The 14,573-nt window shown below is 42.1% G+C and overlaps 1 protein-coding gene across 8 annotated transcripts in view; it reads left to right on the forward strand.

Moving 5' to 3' along the window:
• The window catches only part of als2b (alsin Rho guanine nucleotide exchange factor ALS2 b), a 150,771-nt gene that overhangs the window by 28,453 nt on the left and 107,745 nt on the right, over nucleotides 1-14,573 (forward strand). For all 8 annotated transcript variants that reach the window (XM_087988788.1, XM_087988787.1, XM_087988790.1 and 5 more), the window contains one exon: nucleotides 12,139-12,224. In XM_087988788.1, coding sequence (XP_087844914.1) covers nucleotides 12,205-12,224 — 20 coding nt within the window. In that variant the 5' untranslated portion in view covers nucleotides 12,139-12,204. The remainder of the gene's footprint in view (nucleotides 1-12,138; nucleotides 12,225-14,573) is intronic.

The following is a 14,573-nucleotide window of genomic DNA, read 5'->3' on the forward strand; positions in this document are numbered from 1 at the left end:
TGACAGATCTGTCTCCTTTACTGTACCTCAATATTAAACAGTGACAGATCTGTCTCTTCCATTATTGTACCCCAGTGTACTTTAGTGACAGAGCTGTTACTGTACCTCAACGTTATACAGTGGCAGATCTGTCTCCTCCAATACTGTAACCCAATATACTCCTGTGACAGATCTGCATCCTCCATTACTGTACCCCAATGTATTACAATGACAAACCTGTCTCTTGCATTACTGTATCCCAAGGATATACAGTGACAGACCTGTCTCCTCCATTACAAAACACTACATTGGACAAACAGGCAGAGAGGAAAAAACTAGCCACCAGGATACATGAACATCAACTAGCCACAAAATGACACGATCCTCTCTCACTAGTATCCTTACATACAGATAAGGAAGGACACCACTTTGACTGGGACAACACATCCACCCTAGGACAAACCAAACAGAGATGCATGAAAATTCCTAGAAGCATGGCATTCCAACAGGAACTCTATCAACAAACACATCGAGTTAGACCCTATCTACCAGGAAATGACATCACTACAGGAAATGACATCACAAACCCAACATATGAACCTTCCAGCTCAGTGAGGAAACCTACATCCAGAACCTCAAGCTGAGCTACAAATCTTCTCAAAACTTGTTAACTCTACCCCAGTGTTATACAGTGACAGACCTGTGTCATCCATTACTGTACCCCAATGTTATACATTGACAGACCTGTCTACTGCATTACTGTAACCCAGTGTTATACAGTGGCAGACCTATCTCCATTACTGCATCCCAGTGTTATGCAGTGATAGACTTGTCTCTTCCAGTGTTATACCGTGGCAGACCTGTCTCCTCCATTACTGTATCACAATGTTATACATTGACAGATCTGTTTCTTCCAGTACTGTACCCCAATGTTATATACAGTGACAGACCTGTTTCCTCCATTACTGTACCCCATTGTCGTATAGTGACAGATCTGTACCTTCCATTACTGTACCCCAATTTTATACAGTGACAGATCTGTTTCTTCCAGTACTGTACCCCAATGTTAAGCAATGACAGACTTGTCTTCTCCATTACTGTGCCCCAATACTATACAATGACAGACCTGTCTTCTCCATTACTGTCCCTCAGTGTTGTACAGACCTGTCTCTTCCAGTACAGTACTCCAATGTTATACAGTGACAGACCTGTCTCCTCCATTACTGTACCCCATTGTCATACAGTAACAGACCTGTATCCGCTATTACTGTACCCCAATGTTATACAGTGACAGATCTGTATCCTCCATTACTGTACCCCAGTGTTACAAAGTGACAGGCCTCTCTCCTTCATTAGTGTCCCTCAGTGTTATATAATGACAGACCTGTCTCCTCCAGTACTGTAGCCCAATGTTATATAGTGACAGACTATTCTCCTTACTGCACTCCAATGTTATACCATGACAGAGCTGACCCCTCCATTACTGTACCCCAGTGTTATATAGTGACAGACCTGTCACCTCCATTACTATACCCCAATGTTATATAGTGACAGACCTGTCACCTCCATTACTGTACACCAGTGTTATACAGTGGCAGTTCTGGCTCCTCCATATCTGTACCCCAAAGGTATACAGTGACAGATCTGTCTTCTCCATTTCTGTACCCTAATGTTATGCATTGACAGATCTATCTCCTCCAGTACTGTATCACAGTGTTAAACCTGTCTCTTCCATTATTGCACTCCCATGTTATACAGTAACAGACCTATCTCTTTCATCACTGTACCCCAATGTTATACAGTGACTGGCCTGTCTTCTCTAGTACCGTACCCCAATGTTATACAGTGACGGACTGTTCTCTTCCACTACTGTAGCCCAATGTTATGCATTGACAAGACCTGCCCCCTCCATTACTGTCCTCCAATGTTATACAGTGATAGACTTGTCCTCTCCAGTACTGTACCCCAGTGTCATACAGTGACACACTGTCTCCTCCATTACTGTACCCCAATGTTATACAGTGACAGAATTGTCTCCTCCATCACTGTATCTCAGTGTTAGTCATTGACATACCTGTCTCTTCCTGTACTGTACCCGAATGTTATACAGTGACAGACATGCCTCCTCCTGTACTGTACCCCAATGTTATACAGCAACAGATGTGTCTCCTCCAGTATTGTACCCGAATGTTATATAGTAACTAGGAGAAAGTGAGGTCAGGTTACTGCCAGACCTGCTGTGCTTTTCCAGCACCACACTTCTCGACAATGTTATACAGTAACCGACTTCCCCCCACCTATGCTGTAGCCCTGAAGATCTCAACCCCCGGGAGGGGTCTCTTGGTTCCACAATCGGTCAAATAAACAACAGGAGTATGGTCTGCATCAGCAACATTTCACAATTTATTAAGATGCCGGGCACACGTTTGTCCAGCAACATAGAGCTTAAAAGCTTCTGTGTTCCTTGGAGAGTCTGCGCAATTTCACTTGGAACAAAGGCAATTTTTATATGTTTCTTAAGAAATAGTATAGCCTTAATTGCAGAGTAAATCCAATAAAGTGTAATAAAATGACATAATGGATAGCAGGTTAACCCAATGATATTTCCTAACAAACAAAGTTGTTTACCACCCATTATCTCTTCCCACCTGCATTTCAAGGTTAGCTAAGGTGGTTAGTAATGTTCTATCTAGCTTAGTTAATTCCATACTGTGAAGGGTCCTGTGTTCTGCTTTATCTTTGATTCAGTTAGCTCAGCAAGGCAGGAATGCAGCTTTTAGCACGGTGAGAGGCCATTTTAAACATAGTGTTAATTTGCAGCCTGATGCCATTTTATTATGTTACTTTATGTTACTTGCATTTCGAAACCATTTTGTAATTAGTAAAAGCAAGCATTAAATGGTTGCTCCTGACATCAGCCTAAATCCAGATTTTAGATCCTCAGCTCAGTGCTATACAATGACAGAGCAGTACTGTGTGCCAGTATTCTACAGTAACAGTCCTCATTCCTGATGAAGCGCTTTTGCCTGAAACGTCGACTCTCCTCCTCCTCGGATGCTGCCTGACCTGCTGTGTACCACATTTTCAACTCTAATCTCCAGCATCTGCAGTCCTCACTTTTGCTTAATAACAGTCCTATCTCCAACAGTACTTACCTCAGTGTTATACAGTGACAGACCTGTCTCCACCAGATTTGTATCCCAGTGTTATCCAGTTATACATCTGTTCCCAGCAGTACTGTAACCTAGTATTCTACAATGCCAGGCCTGTCTCCATCAATATTGTACACCAGTGTTATACAGTGACAAACTTATATCCACCCATACTCTACCCTAGTTTAATCCAGTGACAGACTATTCCCATGAATACTCTACACCAGTGTTATACACAGACCTGCACTCACCAATACTGCACCCCAGTGTTATACAGTGACAGTCCTGTTCCCACCTGTAATGTACTCCAGTGTTATCCAGTGGCAGACCTGGCTCACCATTGCTGTGGAGAAAGTGAGGACTGCAGATGCTGGAGATCAGAGCTGAAAAATGTGTTGCTGGAAAAGCGCAGCAGGTCAGGCAGCAGCCAAGGAGCAGGAGAATCGACGTTTCGGGCATAAGCCCTTGGAGGCTGCCTGACCTGCTGCGCTTTTCCAGCAACACATTTTTCAGCTCACCATTGCTGTAGCAACATGATATACGTAGTGAAAGCCCTGACCCCACCCAGTGTTGCACATGAACAGACCAGTCCCACAAGTACTGTTCCCATCTTATACAGTGATAGATCTATACTTACCAGTGCTGTTTCATGTTGCATGGGACTGACTTGTACCTGCTAATACAATATCCCAATGCTATACAGTGATAGACTTAGAGTCATGGAACTGTATAACATGGAAACAAACCCAACTTGTCCATGCTGAGCAGATATCCTAAATTAGTATAGTCCCATTTGCCAGCATTTGGCCCATATCCATCTAAACACTTCCTAATCATATACCCTTCCAGATCCCTTTTAAATGTTGTAATTGTTTCAGCCTCCACCACTTCCTTGGGCAGCTCATTCCATACATGCACCACCCTCTATGTGAAAAGTTGCCTCTTAGGTCTCTTTTAAAATTTTCCCCCCTCAATTTAAACCTATACCCTCCAGGTTTGGACTCCCCTACCCTGGGGAAAAGACCTTGTCTATTTACCCTATCCATGCCCCTCATGATTTTATACACCTCTATAAGGTCACACCTCAGCCTCCGATGCTCCAGAGAAAACAGCCCCAGCTTATTCAGCCTCTCCCTGTAGCTTAAAACCCCCAATCCTGGCAACATCCTTGTAAATCTTTTCTGGGTCCTTTCAAGTTTCACAACATCCTTCCTAAAGCAGAGAGACTAGAATTGCACACAATATTCCAAAAGTGACTTGGCTTCATGATTGCAGTGATGTCCAGTTAGAATGTCCAGCTAGAAAATTGCCATGACCATTGCAGTACCCCAGATTATACTGTGACAAACCTATCCTCAATGGAACTGTACCCCAGTGGTATACATTGACTGATCTGCCTCCACCATTGCCGTGTTCCAGTGTTATAAAAAGACACATGTCCTGACCTGTGCTGTACCCCAGTGCTATACAGTGACAGACCTATCCTGTCCAGCATTGTATCCTACTGTTATACATTGATAAGATTCCACCAATACTGTACCTGTCTCATACGTTGTCAGTGTCAAAAAGTGTGGTGCTCGAAAAGCACAGCCAGTCAGGCAGCATCCAGGGAGCAGGAGAGTCGACGTTTCGGGCATAAGCTCTGAACAGCTTATCCCTGAAACATCGACTCTCCATTGGATGCTGCCTGACCGGCTGTGCTTTTCAAGCGCCATACTTTTCGTATCTGATCTCCAGCATTTGCAGTCCTCACTTTGTCCTTCTCATACGTTGATATGTTCTCATACAGACCTATCACCACAAATACTATGCTCCAGTATTATACAATAGCTTAACTACTCCTTAACCTGTATCTATAGGCTTGTTCGCTTAACATCTGTTATTGGGAAAATGTTAAAGTCTCTATTATAAATTATGTAATAGCAGAGCATTTAGAAATGCATGATATGATCATGCCTGACAAATCCATTAGAATTCTTTGAGGCATTTTCAAGCAGCATGGAGAAAGAGAAAGCAGTGGATCTCACATATTGATAAGCTGTAACACATTAGGCCACTTAATAAATTAAGTGCCAATGGAGGTAGTATATTAGTATGAACAGAGGCTTGGCGAACAAATAGTTCACAGGGAGCTGGAGCAAGGGTGACATTTTCAGACTGGTAACCTTTGACTAATGGAATGCCAGAAGGATCAGTCCTAGAGCCACAATTATTTACAATATTGTGAATGACTAGAATGAAAAAAGTGAAATGTACTGGACCCAGGTTTGCAGAAGACACAATAATCTGTTGGAAAGCAAATGAGAGGATGACACAGAGTCTGCAGAGGTATGTGGACCAAGTATGTGGTCAAAAACTTGTCATATGGAATATAATGTGAAAAAATGTGAGGTATGGATTTTGCAAGGAAGAATAGAAGAACTGCTGATTATTTAAATGGAGAAAGACTGCAGAAAGCAGTCCCCATAGAGTAATTTGGGGCCCTTATGCATAAACCTCAAAAAGCTAACAAAAAAGTTCAGCAGGTAAAAGGAAATACAAATTAAATGTTGGCTTATATTATATAAAAATAGGAAAGTATTGCTAAAACTATATTAGTTAGACCATACCTGGAAAATTGGAAACAACTTTGGTCCCCCTTTTCTAAAGGAACAATATACTGGCATTGTACGCAGTGCACAGGAGTTCATAAGGTTGATCCCACACATGGAGGGATTTTCTGATGAGAGAGGTTAAGTAATTTCGACATAATCTCAGAATAAGAGTTTAAGACTGAAACTAGGAGGAATTTCTTCTGTTGGTAGTCTCTCTATGGAATTCTTTACTACAGAAGGCCTGTCAATGTTGGGTCTTTTTTTTAATATCCAGAAAGGCTGTTACACACAACTGAACATTTCTTTTCCCATCACCAAATCATTTGTGGTAGTTTTGCACCTATTAATGACTCATGCTCTCCAATTGATTAACTTACATGCAGAGCAGACCATCAAAGGTAATGCTGGGTCGTTAAGTATATTTAAGATTGAGATGGAAAGATTTTTAATTAAAGGAATGACAGGTGATGAGGAAATTGGAGTTGAGGATTATCCGAGCAACTGAGATCTTACTGAATGGTGGAGCAGATTCAATGTTCTGAATGGTCTACTCCTCCTAGGTCTTAGGGTCACACATTCCTTATTTTCTTCACTCTCTGTGTAAACAAGTTTTTTTTTCTCTCAACTTCCTTTAGAAGTTCTAACTGATTTTCAAAGGTCTATGGCCTGAAATTAGTTTTGCCCCCCCCCATGAAAAATTGTTTTCCATCTCTACTCTGTTAAAACCTCTTTTATCTGAAAGACTTCAACAGGTTAGCCCTCCGCCTTCTCTTTTACAGAGATAATAGGGACAGACTGTTCAGTTTTTCCACAGTAATAAGCTCCCAGTTCTGTGGTCATCATTGTGCATCATTTTCTATTTTCAGTTTGTAATATGGAGTCCAAAACCATTCACAGTGTTCCAAAGTTTGATCTACCAATTTTTAAACAAGTTTAATGTGATTTTGCTGCTGTATTAATCCAGCTGTGCTGGAAGAAACCCAATGCATGGTTTGCTTCTCTTTAACTTACCCAATTAACCTGCAGCAGTACATTTAATAACTTGTTTATTTATCATCCTACATTCCTTTTTCTCCTGAGTCAAACTTCGCATTTCAAGCAGTAGACAGTCTCTATATCCTTCCTACAAAATGCACCACCTCTTACATAACGTGTTGACATTAATTTCACAATTATGCACCCATTTAACAAGTTTATTCATGTCATCTTCCATTTGGACACATTCCTTCCTTGTGTTAACGGCACGCCCTAATTTGGTGTTGTCACCTAGTCCTGGGTTTAAGGTATTAACTAAAGTTTTGAACAGCAATGAATCTTTGTGGAACATTCTTTCTATCTTTTTGCCAATCTGAGGAGTTCATTTTAACTCTCATTTCTGTTTATAACCATCATGCTAACATGATTATTAGCTGCCTGTCCCCTGACTCCACATAAACTGACCTTGGAATTGAGTGCACTTTACAATAACTTGTAAAAGACCTTTTGAAAATCTAAATATGTTATGTCTGCATCTTCTCTGTTTGTGTTTGACTAATTGAACTTCTAATTGTCTTGCTGCGGTTTTGTTGATAATAATAATCTCCTGGGACTAGAAGCTTAGCCTGAAACGTTCCTGCAATGCAGCATTCTTCATTGTGCTTGTAGCAGGCAGCTTTTGAGCTCCCTTATGTTTATATAGCTCAAGTGATTCAAATAACCTGTCGGGCGTTAGCACATAGAATGTGAATGATCCAAGGAACACGTTGGCTGATCAAAAAAACAGTGGGAAACTGGAGTTCTGTATTCCTTGCAGATGTTTTTGGGTTCTAAAATTTTCGCTCACCCCGAGGGAAAAGAATTTGTGTACATTTGTTTTTGAAAATTCATTCTTCAGCAATTACTGGCAAAGCCAACATCTATAGCCCATCCCTTAACTCTCCTCAACTTGAGCCTTCTTGTTGCATCGTATTGAAAGTACTCCTCTGTACTGTTAGCCCAGCTTTATTATTCTTAACCTTTGTTGCAGTAGTTTTATACATTTGATTTGTTTGCAAGGCCATTTCAGAAGGTAGTTAAGATGATGTACTCACGCTGGTGCGGGAATAAAGGCATATTTGGGCTGAACTGGCTGATGAGTGAGTATTCTTTCCCAAGTAACATGCAGGAATCAGTTTTGTGATTTTGATGATGATGTGTTGATCTGATGATGTTGGGACTGTTTCCACTTAAACCAGCTCTGACTTCCAGTTTTACTTCTTTTTTGAAATTCTGAAACTGCCAGAATCTAGACCATAATTTTTAGATCATTAACCACAATATTGAGTGTGCACATGTGCATTATGATTGTTCTGTATTTTTCTTTTATGTCTTCCTACTTTCCTGAAGGATGTCACTCTTGCTGGGACAAAAAGGTAATATTTAAACTCGAATCCAAACAGCTGCATTCACCTATGGAGAAAGCACAGTTGACACCTGATCCTGTTTTCATTTAGCCCCTGTTCATGCAGTTGGTGATTAAGAGCAGAATCCAGGCTAATTTAACCCTCTGCTGAAAATGTGTTGCTGGAAAAGCGCAGCAGGTCAGGCAGCATCCAAGGAACAGGAGAATCGACGGTTCGGGCATAAGCCCTTCTTCAGGAATGAAGAAGGGCTTATGCCCGAAACGTCGATTCTCCTATTCCTTGGATGCTGCTTGACCTGCTGCGCTTTTCCAGCAACACATTTTCAGCTCTGATCTCCAGCATCTGCAGCCCTCACTTTCTCTCAATAATTTAACCCTCTCCCAATCAGGGAGTAGGAGATGGTACTGTACCTTTCCTTCCTGCTACATTGCTGAGGCCAGTAACCTCCCATTGTCACTTAGACCCTGATTTATGCTGCACAAGTTACCAGGGCTGGAGGTGGCAGGAGGTGCAGATGTTGTTGAAGAACTCTAGCAAATTTATATGTTAAGTACAAAGAGTAATTAAGCGATGTCCTTTGTGACCACAGTCTCCTGAAATTGATGATAGTGACGAGGGAAAATAAGCACGCATCAGTTTTGTGACTGACCGAGAATACATGGGATGAGTGTCTGGGATACTTTCCAAACCCAGCAAGGTCTTGTCATTGATAGCAGCAGGAATCCCAGACTATAAAGTAAGGGTGTGGCACTCTTCATAGATGGCGCAGGTTTTTGAACTGACCACAGTGCAGCCATAAGCATACAGTGCTGGGAACAAGCAGAGAGGAAGAGTATGTAAATTGGGTCAATGGGTCCATGGAGGAATAAGATATCAGTAAAATAAAGAGGCAATTTTAAGATGGTGACAGAATTTGGAGGTTTGTGTTGAGGGAAGATGAGACATTCATTGAATCCACCCCAGGTTCACTGTCTGGTCTGTGCTGATTAAAGGCTCACGTTTGGCCTCAGCACCTCTGAGCCAGCCTGAGGGAACAGTCAGCTGAAATTCCAGCTGTTGGACTGTATCTAATGCATGTTTAGGGACAGCAAGCGAGGGCAGGCTTGGAGCTTTGGTTGTGATGTATTCCTTGTGGAACTATCATCGAATCTGACTTGTGAAGAATAAGTGAAGTGGGCAATGTTCTTGGTAAAACATTATCTGCAGGAAAGGATCTAAGTAGTGTGAAAGGACAGGAAATAAAGAGATGATTAAATTAATTTGACATATTAAACAATGGCCAGGAGTGTATGGAAAGACTTGAAGCTGTAAAATGTTGTTGCTAACAATTTTCACTTATTATAGGACTTTAAAAGTAGTAAAACACAAGACATTTGACAAGAGTATCATCGGACAAAAAAAACTACCCTAATTAGGACACGTGACTCAAGATAGTTATTATATACCTGCTTAAATCAGGACTGAGAGGTGGAGAGTTAAGGGAGGGAATTCCACAGCCTCAGACCCAGATAGCTATAAACACTGCTGCTAGTGATGATATGAAGGGAATGTTATGCAACAAACCACAGTTGGAGGAATATAAATTCAAGGACAGGGCAGCATGGGTGACTCAGTGGTTAGCACTGCTGCCTCACAGCAAGAGTGCCCCGGATTCAGTTCCACCCTCAGGTAACTGTCTATGTGGAGATTGCATGTTGTCCGTGTGTCTGTGTGGGTTTTTCTTAGCTTTTGGATGTAGGTTTGCTTGCTGAGCTAGAAGGTTCATTTCCAGATGTTTCGTCACCCTACTAAGTAAAATCGTCTGTGGGCCTCAGGTGAAGCACTGCTGATAATTCTTGCTTTCTATTTATATGTTTGTGTTTCTTTGGGTTGATGATGTCATTTCCTGTGGTGATGTTATTTCCTGTGGTGAAGTCACTTCCTGTCCCTTTTCTCAGGGGGTGGTAGATGTGGTCTAACTCGATGTGTTTGTTGATAGAGTTCCGGTTGGAATGCCATGTTTCTAGGAATTCTCGTGCTTACCTCTGTTTGGCTTGTCCTAGGATGAATGTGTTGTCCCAGTCGAAGTGGTGTCCTTCCTCATCCGAATGTAAGGATACTAGTGAGAGAGGGTCATATCTTTTTGAAACACTGTGCAAGGACTGTAACAAGCACTACATTGGACAAACAGGCAGAAAACTAGCCACCAGGATACATGAACATCAACTAGCCACAAAAAGACATGACTCTCTCTCATTAGTATCCTTACATATGGATGTGGAAGGACACCACTTTGACGAGGACAACACATTCATCCTAGGACAAGCCAAACAAAGACACGCACGAGAATTCCTAGAAGCTTGGCAATCCAACCGGAACTCTATCAACAAACACATCAAGTTAGATCCCATCTATCATCCCTGAGAAAAGGACCAGGAAGTGACATCACCACAGGAAATGACATCACCACAGGAAATGACATCACCAATCCAAATAAACCCAAACATGCAAATAGAAAGCAGGAATTATCAGCATGGCTTCGCCTGAGGCCCACTGAAGATTGACGAAATGTCTGGAAATGAACTTTCCAGATCGCTTCGCCTGAGGCCCATTGAAGATTGACGAAATGTCTGGAAATGAACTTTCCAGTTCAGCGAGCAAACCTACATCCAAAACCTCAACATGAGCTACAAATCTTCTCAAACGTTGCTCAGGTTTCCTCCCACAGTCCACAGATATGCAAGTTAGGTCATTTGGCCATGCTAAATTGCCCATAGTGTCCAGCGATATGCAGGCTAGGTGGTCAATGCAGAGTAACAGGGATAGGGTGGGGAATTGGTTCTGGGTGGGATGCTCGTCAGAGGTTCAGTGAGGGCTGAATGTACTGAATGGTCTGCTTCCACACTGTAGAGATTCTATGAGTATTGTTGGAATGAAAGAGGTTCCACAGATAGTGAGATTTTAAAAATATGTCAGTTCTCAGTCCTAACTACATTATTTGGACATAGAGCTGAGGGATGAACGTAACTTCCTGTGGGTTTGGAAACTTACAGCAAAGCTTTGGTAGACCTCTCCAGAGGGTGGATAATAGGATGCTCCCAGGATTGCTCTATTATAATCGAGAGATCACAAATGCATAGTGTTTGAGGGTTTCAGCAGCAGAAGAGCTAAGAGAAGGGCAGAATTGGATGAGATTATTGAGGTTGCAAGAGGCAATCTTAGTAACTGGCTTTCCTCTTCATTCTGAAACTGCAAGCAATCCCTGAAATGGGTGGCTGTGACATACTTCTCCAATATTTTCCTCAATCATTCATTGAGTGGGTCTGCCCTTGCCTGGTGTCCATCCCCATTCTCCTCCAGCCCTGCAGCCCCAGAGATACCTACATTTGTCTAATTCTGGCTCATGTGCATACAGTGGCCATGTCTTCAGTCACCAATGGCCAAAGCTCTGTAATTTTACTCACAAAATGACTCTACATCTCTATCCTTCTTTCAAGGTGCTGCTTGAAACCTACTTCTTGGTTTATAGTTTTGGCCTTCTGCAGTAGTATCTCCTCACATGCTCCAGTGTCTTATTTCGTTTTATAATATTTCACCCAATACACTCTTGATATATTTTGTTGTGCTGATGGCAAAGTATTAATGGAAGCTGTTGTTGAGCTATGACCACAAGAGGACATCATCTGTCATTTCAAAAAAGTCTGCTGCCAAGTCTGAGACAAGGCAGAAATCTAATTATGGAGATTAAAACTTGGCAGTGGGAAAAAGATACACATAGATTTGAGAAGTGACAACACATTCAATAACTTGAGCGAGGAAAAGATTTTTGAGATGGCAGTAGGAAGTGTTGGATCTTTGAAGATACGTCTTGGAAGAGATGGTGCCACATTAGCTAGTTTGAGAGAGAAGAGTACATGAAGAAACAGACTTATCAGTTGGGAGCCAGGAAATGAAATTGAGAGGTAAACAATTTGGTGGGAATAGGGTTGAGAGAACTGGAGGTGGGTCTCGTGACTTGATGCTCCATTCACATTAATGCTTTCTTCTCTCTAGGTTCATTCGCATGGAACTTTATGGAGAACTAAACTGTACAGACTGTGTTGAGGGAAGGAGTTACTAATGGCTGGCCAGGACACAAGGTAACACTTGCATCTGAATGGGTTCATTGGTTCTGGGTCTGAGAACATGGCAGAGACGAGCAACAGGAAAGATCACAGTTCATCCAATTAGAAATTCTCTAAGTTACCCAAAAATCCTCAAATACCGTCTAAAATGCCATGCCCCATCCACACACCATTTGAAAGACACACATACCACACTGTATAAGCTAAACTGTCCATGTCCCTATCATCAAAGGAGCAGGAGAATCGACGTTTCGGGCTCATGCCCGAAACGTCGATTCTCCTGCTCCTTGGATGCTGCCTGACCTGCTGCGCTTTTCCAGCAACACATTTTCAGCTCTGATCTCCAGCATCTGCAGTCCTCACTTTCTCCATGTCTCTATCATCCTTTATAACTGATTTTGTCTCCCAGTTCTGGATTTTTGTTCCTCTTCAACATAGAACAAAGTGGTAACAAGCACAAATGGAGGCCATTCATCCAACTGAAATCGTGCAGTCTGTGCCGTGCCTTATCACAAAGCTCTGCAAATTTTCTCTCATCAGGTGCTTATTTGATTCCCATATGGATGCCACAAATGTAACCGCCTCGCCAAATTCTCAGGGAGAGCATTCTAAAGTCGAACCATTCACTGCATAAAATGTTTTCTCTAAGGGTTACTTTGGTATCTTAGCCAATCACCTTCAGCTGGTAATTTTTGGTTCTTGACTAATCAGATAATGGGAATAGTTTAACTTGATTTATTCAGTTCAAATCCCACAAGGTTTTTAAACACCTCCATCAAGTCTCTTCTCCACCTTCTCGTCACTAAAGTTTTATTAAGATTCAGTTCACAGGTGGCAAATCCTTCAATAATCTCTCCCACAATAGCCAATTGATGCGACAGTTATAGGAATAGAAGTATGTCATTCGCCTATCAGGTCTCTCGTACATTTTAACATGACCTTAGCTGAATTAAATAGGTTATTACTGTCCGCTTACTTAGGTCTGTAACTTGTAGTATTCTGAGCAAAATCTTTAAAAATTCCAGAATTGGAATTTTCAATCAATCATTCAGACAAAGCAGCCACTTGATTGGCACCCCTTTTCCTACCTTAAATCATTCAGTCCCTCCATCACTGGCACACAATGACAGCGATGTGTGCCATCTCCATAATACAGAGCAGCAACTCACCAAATCTTCACAATTTGTCATTTAGATAAACAATTTTGATGAGGAATTTGGGAGGAATGCTTAGTGAGTTTGTGGATGATACCAAAATTGATGGTATAACTCTTTTCATTCTTCACCCACTCCACAGTAACCAATCTCAGGCTCTCCACACTCTCTAGAATAACCAATCACTAGATACATGCCCTCTCCACAGTAATCACAAGCTCTTAGCTTTTTCCAACCTTGGCCATGCTTGTTCCCAGAATTATATTGAGCATTTTAGGTGTTGGCTATCAGGACACAGGTTTCTCTGAAACCCAGCAGCACTGATCCAACTATAAACCAACTACTGCTGGTGTCGTTCATTCTGCGTAATTCACACAATTCAGTAATGATGAATGGAATTCTTTCCAAGTCCTGGGTCTGAACTGAAGCAGGAAGGCCAGGGAAAAGGTTCCAAAGTACTGGGCTGGGAATAACAAGGATTATCATTGACCAGTAAAAGTGGAGACAGCATTCAGTGTGCTGGTGTGAACCTGACCAAGCTTGACACTTCTCTATCCAGTTTTCAACCCAAACTGCTTTGAAGAGTTGTCAGAGTATCTTGATTATCCCCAGAGGTGGCAGATGGATGAAGATCTTATATAGCAGGAGGAGAAAGTGAGGACTGCAGATGCTGGAGATCAGAACTGAAAATGTGTTGCTGGAAAAGCGCAGCAGGTCAGGCAGCATCCAAGGAGCAGGAGAATCGACGTTTCGGGCATGAGCACTTCTTCAGGAATGAGGAAAGTGTGTCCAGCAGGCTAAGATAAAAGGTAGGGAGGAGGGACTTGTGGGAGGGGCGTTGGAAATGCGATAGGTGGAAGGAGGTCATGGTGGGGGTGATAGGCCGGAGTGGGGGTGGGGACGGAGAGGTCAGGAAGAAGATTGCAGGTTAGGAAGGCGGTGCTGAGTTCGAGGGATTTGACTGAGACAAGGTGGGGGGAGGGGAAATTTCTGAAGAAGGGCTCATGCCCGAAACGTCGATTCTCCTGCTCCTTGGATGCTGCCTGAGCTGCTGCGCTTTTCCAGCAACACATTTTCAGATCTTATATAGCAGCCAACATGATCATGGTTTGTAAGGTAGAAAAAAAATAAGCTGCAGGAATAAGAAAGGAAACCAGCAATGACCACACACCTTAAGAGTAAAGAAAATTCTAAAAGAATTGACCAAAAC

The sequence above is a fragment of the Chiloscyllium plagiosum genome, unplaced genomic scaffold (genome assembly GCF_037043375.1).
Source record: "Chiloscyllium plagiosum isolate Xiang-an unplaced genomic scaffold, Cpla_swu_hap1 HiC_scaffold_7, whole genome shotgun sequence".
NCBI lineage: Eukaryota > Metazoa > Chordata > Chondrichthyes > Orectolobiformes > Hemiscylliidae > Chiloscyllium > Chiloscyllium plagiosum.